Here is a 16951-nt window from a genome sequence, read left to right as displayed (position 1 = left end):
CTTTAGATTCCTTGTTTTCAAAGGCTCACCCCTCCTACCAAAAAAAAAAGGCTCACCCCTCCCCATTTTCAATTTTTTTTTTGATACTAAAAAAATTTCCTATTGCCCACCCTATGGAGTCATAGTAATTTAAGACATCCCTTGGGGGCTAGCAATAAAGCTATTACCGAACCCTAACAGTCTAACACCCCTGTATTGCCATCATATTTGACATGAGGTTGGATGGGTATCTTTTGTTCTAATTTTGCTCTTATATTCATGTTATTTCTTATGATATTTCCATCTTTTGGATATAGTATTTGGGAAACAAACTGAATCCTTCCATTCTAAGGGGGCAAATTTTGATTATATAAAAATCTTACTTGATAAAGCCTTGCTATTAAGGATATGAATTGATCTGAAGTTTAACTCATTTATCAAATTGAATTTTTAATTTTCAAATATGAAAGTTATTTCACAGATACAAGATATTACTGTCTATTTCAACTCTATAAAAATATTTAAATTAAATTACTCCTTGGGTCATCTAGGTCCCTAGAACTACATTCTGCATGCACCAACAGAGCTTTTGAGATGCCTGGACATGGATCTCTACCGAAACTTCGGATCGATCGGGGAATAGAACAATGTTTCTTTCCCAAACAAGCCTGCAAAAAAAATTTAGAATGCATCTTAAAAAACAATGATTTGAAAACAAATAAGAAAGAGAGAACAAATTAATATGAACTCACCTTCTCCACAATTACTTTGGTATTAGATGAATGACAACTTCCTAAAACATGATTTTCACTTTCACATCCACCAGAGGGGTTCCCAAAACTTGCAAATGAAATATTTGAGATGGCCTTTCCTAAAGGACATTCAAGCTTAACTCTTGGTCTCCTGCCATGGTGTCTTGTATTCTTCTCCATTCCCTTATTACTCATAATATCCACCCATGGAGTCACTGGGCAGAGATGGGTATCTGAAGCATATCCACACATTTCATCATTAGATACAGTCTCTAAGGTGATTTGGAGAGGGTCACCACCAAATTCTTCTAATACCACTAGAAGGTTCCCTAAGGGTTTGAGGAAGGATAGAGGAACATGGTACCTATGGAAAGAGAAACAATTCATTAGTTGCAACAAGAATGGTTTGAAATGAATCTAATAACTTTTATGATGTAGATATGACAGTAGAGATCAACTCATATATAATCTTCTGTATTACATAGCTAGAATCAGAAGTTAACATACATTATTTGTGAAGGATCTCCATTTGGGACGCGAAAGGAGGCCCAGTAACGACCGATGCTTTGGCCATTAATCCAAGCTTCACCTTTTCCCATTGATCCAAGATTTAGGACTAAGGGATTATTCCCACTAGGTGCATCAAAAGTAGTCTGAAAAATTCCAATCAATAGATCAGTTAATGAGAATGAAATGCATAACTTGGTTTATTCAAATCACAAACTTGTGGTTTTCTTTTTTCGAATTGTTACTTATTTGAAAGGAAAAGGTGATTTGGAAGATGAAGCATTCATTTGAGTTGCTTCATTTATATCATAAGGAATTTAAACTAACTGAAATTAGTCTACATACCTTATACCACATGAGAGGCTGAGTAGAGTTTCCAATGTTGGTCCACTGAACTTTATCTGATCCTTCATCATTATATATCTGTAACTGCTCTCCAAGTAGCCCAACCTACATGAATTTAAACAAGAGCCTCTTTTAATAAATAAATTGTTGTATGGGAAAATTTTCATTTCTTCTTGCTTCTTCAAGCTTGAGAAAGCATCAGCCTTACTTCATTTTGCCATACAACCAGGAAGGGTTAATAGATTACAGTTAGGAAATTATCCTTGCCCATGTTATATAATTCAAAAAGAAGAGAAAACTTTATTCTTATAGTTAAAAATTTTTAATTAGCTTGAAGAGGGAGAAGAAAACAAACTGTGTATCCCCAACTGCTGTTAGTGAAATCTTGAGAGTCTGCTTCATTATTTCCATGGATTCTCACTCTCCGTAATCCTGCAACTCTACGCTCAAGATATGCTCCTGAATCCTTATGATTATAAACAAAAGCATTTAATTGATTGTTATTATTAATCTCATTGAGGAAAAAGTATTATATCAGCAAGCAAAAAATTGTAAATGAGAAGAGGAAAATTTGAGAGAGAATTAGTACCGGCAATCCAACCATTACGCTTAATAATGAAACATTGTTCGTTCCATTATTTAGTGAAATTGAAGTCTCAAGATTTGAACTTATATTGTCATGATTGCCATGTGCAGATCCTAATGGAAATAAAATAAATTTCATTAGTTAAGAATATTGGTTTCTAGAGAATTTTTTCCATTCAGAGATATTTCATCTACTTTTATTCCAAATATAGGCTATGTAGAGCTCAAATTTTTATTAATTTACTTGTCAATTTACATGTTATGAAGAGGGAGCACTGTAACTTACCTACATATAAATTGTTGACAAAAGCATGAACAACATGGCCAAGGGAGTAGACAGAGAGATTCTTATCACTGGAGGAGTCATGCTGAAAGCTGCATTTTCCATTGAAAATTTTAGTGATTGAAAACTCTCATTTTTTTTTTCTTTGAAATTCATCAAGGAAATAGAAAAGAAAACAAGAATTCTATCAAAAGTTGATTATGACTTCTTAATACAAATGTTACCTATAAAACAATCATCTTAAGATTTTAATTAGCAGTTGATTTACCTGAAAGTGTACCAAAGATAATCTGACTTGTCTTTAGTTGTATTCATATGCTCCAACAATAAATCTGCTCTTAATGATGTCTCTTCAAAGTTAGGGATAACATCCTGGAATGCTTTCCATTGTTTAGCTGAGTTGAACATCAAGACCGGTACTGTTGATCTTGTACTATACTGAGAGGTAACCTGTGGAAGAGTAATGAAGAAGAAAATCATGGAAATACTAATTAGAATCTTTAGTAAATGATTCTTGAACTCATGAAAAAGAAATTTTATTTGTTTTTTGGATGTCTAATTGAACCCATTCCAGGATGTTGGATAAAATAGACTCAACAGCTTACAATGTGACCATTGAGAGGTAACCTATGAGGGTACCTCATGTTGTCACACCAACATCTTCTAGGAGGATAGTAGCTTTTTTTTTTTTCCATTAGTCAAAAAGAGGACTCTTCCACATTCTTGAAGAACTGGGTCAACAGGCAACAAATCTGACCATCCAGGTTCCCAAATTGTGTGGGGAGAGAGAACAACTCACCTTTGCAGTGTTGAAGACTTCATTCTTGCAATCTGGCAAGATACTAATTGACGCTTGGGGTAATTCATAAGATTGATTTTGAAATGTCACTTTAACAATTTTTCTTGAATTATTGTTCACAAGAAAGGCAGCACATTCTCCTGATTTGCCTTGGAAAACATGAGCCTGAATCAAACCAAAATTTTCGATGTTATTTTCTGTCTACATGAATGTTAACTGAAGAAATAACTTCAGGACATCCTAACAAAAATAGAAAGACAATTAGAGTTCTTAAATCTGTCTTCTATGTTCTTACCTGTTGTGAGTCACCTAGAGAGAGATTAGTATATGTACCAAGAAGTAAAGGTGTTGAACACAACTTTATTGCAGCATGTAATTCCTTGAGATGGCCCCATTTTGGTTGTCTAATCAAACCTACATTTATAAAAAAATCAAATAAGTCATCAATCAAAAAAAAAAAAGAGAGAAAGATATTATGCAAACAGATCAAATTGTTCCACACACCATACTCATCAAGAGGAGCTTGATCATAATAACTTGTTGTCACATATGCAGAGCCTGTCCTTCCAAAATTTGTTCCACCATGATACTAGATCGAAAAATGACACCATTAAGCACATCTATAATACTAGAATAAAACTGAGATTTTTGTAATCTAAACTCTTAGAATTGATCATTACAAAACACTAGTAATTCACAGTTAGTGATCAGCAGTTAAAATACACAGGGATGGCAAGTATTAGCTCATCCTGTCCAAACCAGCCTAATTTCCTAGACATTGGTTTGGATGAATTCTAACACATTTTACAAGCTGAATGGCTTCAAAGTGACCCTTAAGGTCTTCAGATTAACAGAACCTCTTCTATGCCCTTGAAGTTTCAAAATTAAGGTTGAGGTTGAACCTTGCACTAGTAAGTCTACTCTATATAAACAATGTCATGACCAAGATGGATATTGAATAACTATCACTTTACCATGTAATAGTTCACATAGCTTCCTTTCTTTGCAGCAATGAATAGTGCAACATGGAAGGCAATGTCTTGAGCAGACCTTATGTATGGTTTTCCACCAAATACTTGATAGCTTCAAAAGTGGAAAAAAGGTTTCAGAGCTTGTTAAATATTTCATGTTAAGGAGAAATAGGTTTGATAAGAACATACAAGGATGTCCAGTTCTCTGTCCATATAGCTGGCTTATTAGGTGAATTGGGTCCTGCAAATGTTTGTCCACATCTCATCCCATTGCATGAGTTGATCTGCAAAATGTAGATTTTATGGTTATTGAAAGTAGTAAACCTGAAAGGATGGGTCAGCATCATGAACTGAATTGTTCAATAAAATAGACTAACCACTGGATCAGGGGCATCATCTTGTTTGCACATCACCCATGGAACACCAGTGTCAAGCCCCACAGCCATTTCTGCAGCCCAGCGAACATAAGGCGGTCCTTTTTCGTGAAAGGCACCTTCGACGTTTTTGTATTCGTTCTCTATCTACGTAGTTTCAATTCTTAATCCATGAGATCATTGGAAGAAGATACATTATATACTGTGATGATGGCCATTATATATGTCGAGTAGGCTTTACCTGAGACAGAATAATGGGTCCTCCTTGAGAAGCATAGAGGTTCTCTGATTTCATCAAGTTTACTATCTTGGTTGTAAAGTTTTGCATATAAAACTGCACAAATGAAGGAAATGTCATTGTTGGCAAAACAACAGTTGCTCAGATCTTTCTTATTAGACACATTAAGTGACTACTCTTCTCTGTTGGAGTTAATGTAGGGAAGATAGGAAAGTGGGTTATAGATACTGAAGGGTTTGACCCGGTTCAACTATGGTTCCCTATCAACTCAAAATCAAGATGGTTCAATTGGCTAGCTGGTTTTTTGGTTCCCTTAAAGTCATGTAAACCAGCAGGTTCTATATGTTTTTTAACCATTCTTCATCAAATTTGACTGGATCTTTACTGAACATCTGGTTCGGACCCAACCGGTCAATCTGGTTCAGTTAGAACAGTGATGGGGAACCAACCCAGAAACTGGGTTTACCTTGGCAGTTGATTAGCTAATCTAGAGAAGAGTTGTCTATTTTTTCCTTTTTGCTAATGAGGAACCCTCAGATTTGCCTGGTTTATGGTTCAGGTTCGAAGGTAAATCCTAATTACACTCAATCACACCTAATCCGTGTAACAGATTAGTTGAGTTACTTAAATTGAGAGACTATTTGATGGATACCTAATATGAATTACCTTCGATGATTAAAGATGGAACAAAAGGGAAAAGAGAAATGATTGAGATAAGACCATAAGGGAAATAATACCTTGAAGGGCTCATTATCAGATCGATAAACAATATTTTTGATGTCATGCAACCAGAATGGTAGCCCTCTGCACCACCAACAAAAATACTTAAACATGATATTATGGGATCAACTCCTAAGAAAGGACCAGGCCAGACCAAATGGTTAAACCAGAATTGATAACCTTAAATGGTTCACAATCTTCCAGTTAGATTCCCTGTTTTTGGATAAGCCGGTGATTAGACCAGAAAAAATGGGAATCCAACGCGAAAATGGATACATGATATCCGGTTCACTTAAAAATAAAAATTGGAATGGGCAGATTTCATTCACATCCTACTCATAAACCAGAATACAAGAAGATAGATCAAGAAAGGAAATTACCCATAAGTCCATTCGGCCTCGATGAAGGGTCCAATCCGAAGGTTTGCATAGAGGCCTTTTGCTTGGATTTCCTTGATGAACCTCACCAAATCTAATCTCCCTTCAAAATTATACTGCAAAAATGTAACAATAATTCACCTGTAAATTATAGACCCGTATGTAAAAATGCATTGAACCGGTTTTTTTTTTCCGTAGCTTACCTGGCCCTGTTGGGGCTCGTGTTGGTTCCAAAACACATAGGTTTGTATCACGTCTATTCCTCCTTCTTTAGCTTTAGCGATCAGAGATGGCCACATCTACAAATTTTCATATCTCAGCACATTAATAAATAATTTTTTTGGGGTAATTATCACGTTTACAAAATAATTAAACCGGGCATTCAAGGATGGATAGTTCTGGTCGACCCGGTGACTTGTATGAGCAGACTGAGCAGACCAACTAGGGTTCGGCCACTTTGATTTATATTCGTGTGATTTCTACCAAAATTAAGACATTCCAAACCTGGACCGGTCCAAAGAAAGTATTCAAGTGTTCCAAGTTTCCAACTCAAATTTGGAACTTTAGTCTTTAAGTCCACCACTAGAAATAGGGCACTGTTTGACAGCTGATCACTCTACTTTGGTAGCCATTAGAGGTAAAAAGTAGGCTGGGGCTGAGTTGAACCATAACCCAGCCCGGCTGGCTTATGTTGATTTGGAGTTGAAAGCAATTTAGACCCAACTGGCGGCCCCAGCTGATAGATGGCAGATTGAGATAAAACAAAACTGACTAACAGCGACAAGGGTAAAATCGTAAAAAAAACCCAATTTTTTTTATGAAAAGGATGAGTAAAATTGATCGAAATAGGTCGATATGGACTCTGGACATACATAAGTAGTAGGGTTAGGGTAACAAGCACGGCAAGCTATGACCAATAACAAATTAACTGAAAATTAGGGTGACAAATACGGCAAGCTATGATCAATAACAAATTAACTGAAAATTAGGGTGACATATAAGGCAAGCTATGATCAGCTAAAAAAAAAAAAAAAAAAACAGATAGCCCCTTGATGCTAAATAGCCTAATTGGCTATGAGATCAGCCACTCTAATAAGGAAAAAGACCCTCTTCAATAAGGGTGGAGTTATTTCTTGTATACTTTTGTAACAAATTGTATACATGAATTTATATAATGCCAAAATTTCAAGACATTTTGGTGGAAAACTAATTAGAGATTAAAAATGAAAGGGAAAATGATGCATATGATGCCAATGTACATATTCTTGCACACACGTGTATGCTCACATCTCACCCATGGACCAAACGTGGCTACACCCTCTTTCATCCACAAGAGAGAGAGAGAGAGAAAAAAAAAAAACCCTCAGGCACAGTCTCTCACTCATGCGAGGTTTGAGAGAGGCAAAATGTACAGAGTCTTATCCCCTACTTTGCAGGAGAAATTGTTTCCAAGTTAATGCCTTCGTATTGGACGTCGGTGCAATTTACTTAGGATGTGTTTGGTATGCATTTTCATTCTGAGAATGTGCATTCTCATCCTCGCAATGGAAAATGCATTTTTAATAAAGAATGAGAACATTGTTTGTTTATACATGTTAGCTAAAATGCATTCTTAGGTTTAAAATGTTCATGCATTTCATCAAACAGCTCATGGGCAAAATCTATACGGTATGTATAACCATTCCAAAGCCAAGCGGGAACTGTAATGCCTCTAGATAATTTCCTGATCACCACCAGTGTAGAATCACATGCCTTGCATACCACAAATCTCTCTGGCCACATCATCCATTCCATCAAGCTCCGCCACCTCCACAAAGGAGTCCTGAGAACCAAAGGACTGGCAAAAGGGAGATAAATCAATACGTGAGCCCAAGAATCAGTCAGGATTAAACATCATAGGATCATCCCAAGCTTCAGGGTCTTTGCCCAAAAACCTCAAACGTTCACTAACACCTGCGTGAACGGTATGTGTAGTTACCGGCAGCAATGAATGCGACGAGATCTCCTAATTCTATTCTAAGATAAGAGAAAGACCCACCTGCAACTGGGATCTCAACAACGAATTCTCTATCGCAGAAAGCAGAGAGAGGTAGAAAGACCTGAAGCGGCATAGGATAGAACAATTGCAGGGCCGACATAGTTGTGAGCTTCTTGACCTGTAAGAATGAAGATGCCAGCGCCGACAACAGAGCCGAAGCTGACCAGATGAGATCCCACCATGTGAGGCATCGTTTCATGCTATTCTCGCTCTGTCTACTCAACACTTCCAACTCGTTTGACTCTGTGGAGCGGTCCAGGAGACGATCCTTGAATCAGAAACATGTCTGAGAGAACACCGATCTATAGCTACTCCAGCTTTGGAAGGACTGTTCAAGGAAGAAATCCTATTTGCTCCATCTCCAATAGCTTCTCTCTTGACCTCCTTCAGCCCTTCCATCCATGGCGGTGTTGGAACCTCAAGAGAAGTGAGAGAGAGTGCTTATATTTGTACTGATCTTTGTTGGGTAGTTACAGAGAGTCATTAATTACTGGTTCATGAGAGATTAATGGGTTTTGAATTTTTAAACAAATGGAAATCAACGATTGATTGATCTTCCGTTTTGAGTTCTTACCGTTCAAATGGAGAGAGAGAGACACAGAGAGAGAGAGAGAGAGAGAGATTGCTTATGAGTTCAAAAGATTAATGAGTGTGTGAGTGGCTCTGCGTATGTGTAGTGGGGAAGATGTGAAATACGAGTTGGGATTTGGGATTTTGAGTCGGGAGACGCGACTACACATACCAAACAACCCATTTTACAATTTGGAACGCATTCTAGACCCAGAATGCATTCCAAGAATGCATGCCAAACACATCCATATTGTTGTCACTCTCTAAAATTAACCCCTAAAAATAAAAATAAAAACATTTATTTTTATATGAAATAGAGGTATAAGTGTCATTTCACAACTTGTTTCCACTTTCCTTATGTGTAGATGTAGAGAACATTGTAGGGTAAGGAGGAAGAATTTGTTCTAAAATATCTTGAGAATTAAAGACTAACGCTCCATCATTATCATAGTCCACCATTGACTAGAAAGCATGTGGTAACATTAGATTCCTTATGGACAGTCTAAGATGTCTACATAAAACAAAGAGCAAGAAAACTATGTATGCTTGTGTGGTCATTATGCCAGGGTGCAAGGGAGGCCCTGCATAGAGCATGTGGGTTGGGGAACACTGTGCTGCCTAATTGTCTTTTTGTGTCCATCTATGTCTTGATCAAGAACCCCGGAAACAAAAGCAGACATGATTCTTTTCTTAAAAAGAGTATAGAAAATGCAATTTTCAAAGGAAAAGTCAAAATTTATATGCCACTTTTTAGGCCTATTGTTTGTGTGAGCAAAGAAAGATGGAAAAAAGAGCACCTCCTTCCATCAATGATGCATCTAACTATATATACCTTTGTTAATTAAATGCAAGATTTAAAATAATAATAATAATAATAATAATAATAATAATAATAATAATAAATAGATTTTCTTTTTGGTAACATAATAGTAAATCGATTGAATGTTCACAGACACCGCTGCAATGTCGTGCCAAAAACATGTGACCTCTCCACAACCATGTCTTATCTACCCAAATGAAACGAGAATCGGGTGGTTCCTTTCCTTCTATGATTTGTGTGTGTTTTGAGAGAGAGAGAGAGAGAGAGAGAGTACCTCAGGAGTGCTACGAGGATAATGAATAGAACCAGAGAAGAGAATCTGGTGTTCTCCATGGATGATGAGCGATCTTCCATCATAGGTGACGACGTCCTCCCCTACCACTTCTCCGATGACTACCACCGCCGCCGCCACCGCCGCCACCAAAACAACCCAACACAACCACCGCCTAGTCATAATTAATAGCACTACTTCTGATCTTAACTCGATCTCCTTTCGTTTATATATCAATGATCCGTATCCTTTCAGACACTAGATAAGCAAATGGAGGTCTAGGTCTATCTTTCTCTTTCATTCTCTCCTCCGTTCCAAATCCACCCTTTCTTTATATAACTCGTCACTTCCAAGTTAATAATGATTCACTAATTTCAGAGAATTTATGATTTGGTGGGTTTGATTTACTTCCTTAAAAGGATCGACAATGGCAAGCAATGGCAAACTAGAGAGAGAGAGAGAGAAGACAGAGGGCAATGGAAGTGGGTTGCAACGGTTCCTAATTTCTGGGTGGGAAAATTTAAAGTTAAAATTAAAATTAAAAATCTCATTAGAATCCCGTGAACTTTTATATCAGCTCCTAACTTAACGTTATATCAAACAAACAAACAAACTTAAGGACTCAAAAAGGTATCACAGGAGAAGGATCGTGTAACCAATTCCCTCTCTTTCCTTTTCACGTGTTGGTGAGAACTGAAAGAGTCCCCTATATTTCACATCATATATGCCTTTGTCTTCTCTCTCCTTTGAACTTACTTCCCTTATGTTTCTCGTCTTATATGTCCTTTTTTTTCTCTCAATCTTATTAAATACGTTTAGTTTCACAAAACCCTGCTTGGTCCCTCATACAGTCATAGTCATGATTCTAAAAAACGAAACAGAATAGTCATTTTCATCGGATCAAAATGGTTTCGGCCTTGACCAATCTCATGATTCTTCCGGAGTTTTAGAACCTTGCTCACAGTAGGTATGAGGTAAGGGTGTCACTACCACCAAAAAAAGTTAAGAGTATCATCACTTGATCGATTTGATTTGATTTCGGTTCGAGTTGAGTCGGTTTTAATTTAGATTCTTTGAAGCCAAAATCAAACCAATAAGAAAATTTCAGTTTTGATTCGATTTGATTTTGGTTTCTTGTAATGATTTGTAATCAAGCCGATTTTGATCCATATGGAATCGGTTTATTACACAAATTTATACACAAAAAAACGGCTTTTATGAGCTTCGGACTGGTTTCGTTTCCTTATTGTTTTGATTTAGGTTTGTTCAGTTCCAGGTACGGTTTGATTCGATTTTGGGTTGTAATAATCCAAAACAAAACCTGAATAAGATTTTTGGTTCAATCTGGGTTATATCGTTTTAGTTCGATCAATTGTACTAGTTTAGGTTAGGTTTTGACATCCCTAGTCTGAGGTGTGGAGTCAACATCTTCTGCAGTGAGCGATGAGGTGAGGTGAGCACCGGACGGTTGAGAGCAGCTGGGCATGCACCCTAAGGGACTCTTAGGAACCCGAAGCTCATTGCACTGATGCAGCGGCTGCAAATGTTTTTTGTATTTTTACACGTCATTCGCCATGTATGTTTCTCGTGTCCACATCCTATGTAGCAAGTGGTGAGGTTCGGTGAGCATTAAAGTATTTGGACATGTGCCCTAAGGGGCTCCCAACCACCTGATGCTTACTGCAACAATGCAACGGGTGCAGATGATTTTCACACATGTTTCTCTTCCACTACCTTAAAATTGTGTAAGTTGTTGAAATCTGTTTTGACAATAGTGGTCTGGCCGACCCAACCCGGCTATTGACCGGATTAATTAAGGTTTCTTGTAAGAAGATAATGGGTCGCTTGTAATTCTTTTTTTTTTTTGTGAAAGAAAAAGGGTGCTCCATGGTAGTGATCGTAGCCCCTAGGTCGCTTGTAATTCAATCTCTCTATTTTGAAAGAGTTGTAAACAAGTCTGAATCTTTCATATTTACAATAATAGAAGAGAGTTGTTACAACAAAATTCAGTTAAGATAGAAGATTTGTTACAACTTAACAGAAGATTATGGTAAGGTAGATTTGAATAAGATTCTTCGAGTTGTGCATTACGTTATACCTCCCCACCCTTCTAGGTGTGTTAAATGGTCAATTTGATTTGATTTTGATTTGAGAATGACTGAGACCAAAACCAAACCATTAAGAAACTTAAGTTTTTTATCAGTTTTATTTTTTGTCCAATACGTTTTCAATTTATTTCAGTTTTCTGCATCAGATTAATACTGATTTAGATCAATTTGTTTTCGGGCTTGAACCAGGAATTAGGAAATTGATTTGATGCAATCATGTTGTAATCGAAAACAAAAAGGAATAAATTGTAAGGAGAAGATAACTGATATTGAAATCAATGGAAAACCAATCAGTGTGAAAATAACTAATATTGAAAAAAAAAAAGAAAAAAAGAAGACACTAGTTTTTTGTATGGTGAACAAGAACATCAATAGAATCAATATTGTTACAAATCAATCTCTATTCATAATGCACATTTCAAATAATAAAAATCGATTTGTAACCACTTTGCTTCTATTGATGTTCTAAAGTTATGTCAATTAATGAACTTCTCTTTTTCCATTAAAAAAAAAAAGATCTCTAATCAATTTGTATGGTGAACAAGAACATCAATAGAATCAATATTGTTACAAATCAATTTCTCTATTCATAATGCACATTTCAAATAATAAAAATTGATTTGTAACCACTTTGCTTCTATTGATGTTCTAAAGTTATGTCAATTAATGAACTTTTCTTTTTCCATTAAAAAAAAAAAATCTCTAATCAAAATTCAAAACCCAATTCCTAGATTTGTAACAATTCCCTTTACAACCATAAATCTTCCGCTAATATTGAAATCAATTCATCTAATCATAACCTCATACTCAATGATTTTTTTATCGGTTTCATTCGATTCAATTTTTGGTCTGAACATTGGTCGATTCAATAAGGTCCAAGTTTCAGCTGATCTTATCACACCCAAATCCAATAAGGAAAAGTTTGGTTCAATCCAGTCTTTTATTGCTTCCGATCAGTTTTACCGATTCAAGCTAGGTTTTGACACCCCTACACCTGAGAGTCCCTCCACTTACCGGTTAAGTGAGCATGAGAACTTATATCAATTTGCCACGTAATAGATATTTGGACAGCACATTGAAAAGTTTTGCCCTTCCAAAATTTACAACATTGAGGAAGAATTTATGCGGCATATATAGGAGTAAGTGAAAACCAAGGCTGTGTTTAGTATGCATTTTAGGTCTATAATGCATTATTAGATGTAACTATTTTTAGCATTTCAAGATATATTTATCAACCTAGAATACATACCAAACACAGCCCTAAGGCTTTCATCTTATGTATAACAATTGCCTTTGCCTTTGCCTCTTCTCCCTCTTTCTTCAATAAAGATTTTCTATCAAACCTACGTAAGAACCAACAAGTTACTCCCCCGTATCAAGGTAGAAATATATTTATATATCTCAATTTTCTCAGGAGAAAAAAAAAATGGAAAACCAGCAACCTAATGAAATATGAGAAATTGAAGGAAGAGCTATGGCTGGAGCTGATAAAAGACACCACGGAATGGTGAAATTTTGTGGATTTTATTTCTTATTAGACTTGTACACCCAACCCCAAGGGGTGAACTGAGTTGGCAAGGGACCTTTGCCTCAAGAAGCGTGTGGTTCTGAGTTCGACTCCTCTTACCTCTTTGGGGCCACTCACACAGGGGTGTTTAATGCTCTTTACTGTCTTCAGTTAAAGTTGAATGATTCTTATTTACTTGTCATCAGCAGCAAAAAAAAAAAAACTTGTACATCCTTGTGTACACTGTTGGCTCCAATTTTAGAAGCTAGTTCTTAGAATTAGGCTATAACGTCCATTTCACTGGTTTTATGATATTGTAATTTTATGGTATTTGGCTTTGAATGAAGCTCACTAGAGGGAAATGATTAATGCAACCATACCCATTTAATTGGGATAGGACTGAATTTAGTTTACTTTACTTTTATGGTATTCCAAAGATCAAAGTGCTATCATGGCCAATTCAAAAAAGGGCGGTAGACTAGGATTGGCTCAAATCGACCAATTCCTTATTAGAATTAGGATTATCCTACTTTGTTTGGATGGCTCTTACTACTTTTTCTATTTACAGCATTGTAATTATCTATTCATTATTTTAGTTCAATCAATTACCAGTCAACACATCTTTGTCCATGCTCATTTCCCTCCTAGCTGAACAAAGCTGTGATACCCTACTTTTAAAACCTGGTTTACTTACACGGTTGACCCAATTTAATCATGCAGGACTCGAACCAGAGAGGGTTAAGGCGGGTTCCCTATGGATCATGATGGCAAGGGTGACTTTGAATACAGGTTGGCCAGACAAGTCCAAGTCAATACCAAAGGAGACGGGTGTACCCAAGCCATATACATGCACGTATCATAAGGCCATGTACGGGTAATGCTGGTATGTAACCGTATCCTAAAATGTATACGTATTATATATCTTGTGCTGAGAGTGAGATACATGCCGAAAGTCAAATTCCATCGAAATCTCAATTGTTTGGCTAAGTTTTGACCAATAGGTGGGCAGTCACGGGCGGACGAACCCGCCCACCTGTGTGACCCACTTATGTGGTTACTAGATATTCTCTAAGTATAAATAGTACTTATAGTGTTTTTCCTTTTTCTCATTTAATGCATTAAAGAGTGGGTGAGAAGAGTAAAGAAGAGAGAGAAAAGAAAGGAAGAAAAAGAGAACGAAGAAGAAGAAAAGAAAAGAAAAAGAAGAAGAAATGATTTTAAGCGACGTCGAGGTTTGATCTTCTCGTTTCGGCATCGAAAAAGTGATCCCCAACACGAGACCTACAATTTGAGGTGAGCGAAGGCTATACTTCTTAAACTTTCATCAAACCCCAAGTGAAACCCTTGATTTGGGTAGAGTTCCTTAAGATCTTGTTAATCCCACTTGAGATGATGAATCTAGGGTTTAATAGATGATCTATATGTTGATTTTGATGGTTTAAAGAAGTGTTTACAAGATTTGAGAAGCATTGGTGATTTCTTGAGTTAAGAGGTGATTTTGGGGTTTTGGAAGAGTTCTTGAGCAAAGAAGATAAGATTGCTTTTTAATCCTTAAATCTAACTTAGATCTAGGTTGGAATAATCTTATAAGACCTTATATGTGTGGAAAATGTGATTGGAACAGTCCTATTTGGTTTTCCCAAGGTTGAGGAACATTTCAAAGAAGAAAACCAAATTTCGCTCCCACAGGTGGGTGAAGACCGACGGGCGAAGCCGCCCGCCTATTGGGACAGCACCTTAATTCTAATAGGCGGGCGAAGACCAGCGGGCGAATCCGCCCACCTGAGGGAGCCCACCTGTTGAACTGACGGGCTATCTGGCCCTCCTGTGGGACCGATGGGCTATGACAGGTGGGCTATCTGGCTCACCTGTTGGCCTACCAATTAGATTTTTGAGCCCGAATGGGCCCAAAACCGGGGGACAACCTTCTTTTATGATTTTAAACATGATTTAAACATCAAACATCATTAGTTTTGACTCCAAGGTGGTGAAATGCTAACCTCATTCGCTTATGATAGGTTCCACTAGAATTTACATTTCTCACACCGGATCTCACTAGTACCGAACGTGAGCTTTTGTACCCAACAAGTAAGTGGGGAGAGGACATTTGACTTTATTTTAAGACTTGTTTTGCATCATTAAATTGTATCTAGACTAGCCATGTCATCATGCAAATTATGTGTAAATTAGTCATCCTCGTATGCCATTCGCACGCATTGCTTGTGTATTCTAAACAAATGATTTATGATATATGTGTTGTGCCTTACATTCTCAACGTTAAATGATTGATGTGCTTATGTGATGAATGGTTGGATTACTGTGCATGATGCATTATTAGACTAGACACAGTAGTCGACTTGAAAACGAGTGCATTGGTGGCCCGTGGTATGGGATGTGGTGGCACTATACAATCGTACTTTGTCATATAGGAGCATGCGGTTTAAGATTATCATTCTCTGTGCTACAACCCTTTCTAATAGGGGTTGAGGTGTTAGGTTATCACTTAGGGGGAAGCAGTGGTCGCGGTTGTTGGGTCACTGTGGCAGTTAGACATACGCTCGGTTGGTCATTAGGACAGTCGACAACCTCAGTGGTATATTCAAGAGGGCCAATCGTACTACTTTTAAATTGCTAGGGTTGACACCTTTACATTTTTGTCATTTACTTTTATGTTGAGAGTCGGTAGTAGGCATGTTTTACTTTTCTGAGTACTCACGGTGGGCCTTCTCCGACAACCCTATGGGCGTATCGCGGGATGGAGTTCGCAGCTTGTACCCGGGACATACGCGCACTGTGGTTGTGAGTAGCACATAACCTAAGACTTAGTAATGTTGTTTAGGTGGATAAGATTAAAATGAATTGCATGGCATATAGTGCATATGGATGTGAATGTTTGTGTGGTCTTTCTTTTCACTTACTGAGCTAGTGAGCTCATCCCACGCACACATCTCTTTTAAATGATTTTACAAGTCACTCGCCTGAAGATCAGGAGTCGGGCCCCATAGTCGAGTTTCTTGTTGAGGATTGGTGGGTCCCTGAGGAGTATGAGTAAGGTGCTGATTGCATGTGCAAGGGTTGTGCTGCGGGACCGCAGTAATGACACCGTACAAGATTTTGTTTTTTAATTCTTTTGATGACCTCCCCTTTTGTGTACTTGATATGTAAATTATTATTCTTTTTGTGTAAATACCATGCCTGCGGGTCCACATGTATTTAGCTATATACTATAATTTGGGTATCAAGTTTATTGGGGATATTTACAGGTAATTTAAGTCTTCCGCTGAACTTTTGAACACTTATCTTAGATGTGGGTATGCTGTGGTGGGGTATTGTATCAGATGATCCTGGCAGGTTTGGATTCACCGGAGTTAACTCGGTCACCAGTCCAATTCTGTGTGAACGGAGTGTGACAAAAGCTCTCTTTATCCCTGTCTGTCCATCTTGAACTTCTCTGATCATTCCTTACAAACACACTATAGGCTATGTTTGGTTGCAAGGGGAATTAAAGCGAAGCAAAGTGAAATTTTCGTACTTGAAAAAGAAATATATGTAATCATTACCCCATGTGATTATATCATTAGTTCAAATCATTCCATATTTGGTTATAAAAATTTACTTTACTTTACATCCAAAACCCTTTGTTATAATATGTAAAATAAAAATTACATGTAAAATGTATCATTACCAAATATAATTAAAAAAATCAA

The 16951-nt window shown here is 37.1% G+C and overlaps 1 protein-coding gene across 2 annotated transcripts; it reads right to left on the bottom strand.

Moving 5' to 3' along the window:
• Nucleotides 1-412: 412 nt before the first annotated feature.
• On the bottom strand, nt 413-10111 carry LOC122071159 (beta-galactosidase 6). 2 transcript variants are annotated; one of them, XM_042635470.1, is made up of 19 exons: nt 9633-10111; nt 6134-6229; nt 5934-6046; nt 5571-5637; nt 4837-4929; nt 4599-4742; nt 4411-4505; nt 4225-4333; nt 3755-3839; nt 3546-3664; nt 3251-3415; nt 2720-2901; nt 2455-2543; nt 2173-2282; nt 1939-2049; nt 1584-1688; nt 1239-1384; nt 732-1095; nt 413-647 (listed from the first exon to the last, which is right to left on the bottom strand). In XM_042635470.1, the coding sequence occupies exons 1-19, from the start codon at nt 9810-9812 to the stop codon at nt 501-503; spliced, it is 2520 nt and encodes an 839-aa protein (XP_042491404.1). In that variant the 5' UTR covers nt 9813-10111; the 3' UTR covers nt 413-500. The 2 variants fall into 2 exon arrangements, with proteins under 2 accessions (XP_042491404.1, XP_042491413.1); XM_042635479.1 differs by lacking the exon at nt 9633-10111 and adding an exon at nt 8030-8647.
• Nucleotides 10112-16951: the final 6840 nt, after the last annotated feature.

Source organism: Macadamia integrifolia, chromosome 2 (assembly GCF_013358625.1).
Source record: "Macadamia integrifolia cultivar HAES 741 chromosome 2, SCU_Mint_v3, whole genome shotgun sequence".
NCBI classification, from domain to species: Eukaryota; Viridiplantae; Streptophyta; class Magnoliopsida; order Proteales; family Proteaceae; genus Macadamia; species Macadamia integrifolia.
This window is presented reverse-complemented; position numbering and strand designations above follow the sequence as displayed.

Excerpts from the sequence above, each read along its gene's own strand:
- LOC122071159 (XM_042635470.1), bottom strand. The coding sequence starts at position 9,812 with ATGACTAGGCGGTGGTTGTGTTGGGTTGTTTTGGTGGCGGCGGTGGCG. Across the intron at positions 6,047-6,133 it reads ACGAGCCCCAACAGGGCCAG|TATAATTTTGAAGGGAGATT; the intron begins GTAAGCTACGGA and ends ACATTTTTGCAG. Across the intron at positions 3,665-3,754 it reads AGCTCCTCTTGATGAGTATG|GTTTGATTAGACAACCAAAA; the intron begins GTGTGTGGAACA and ends TTATAAATGTAG.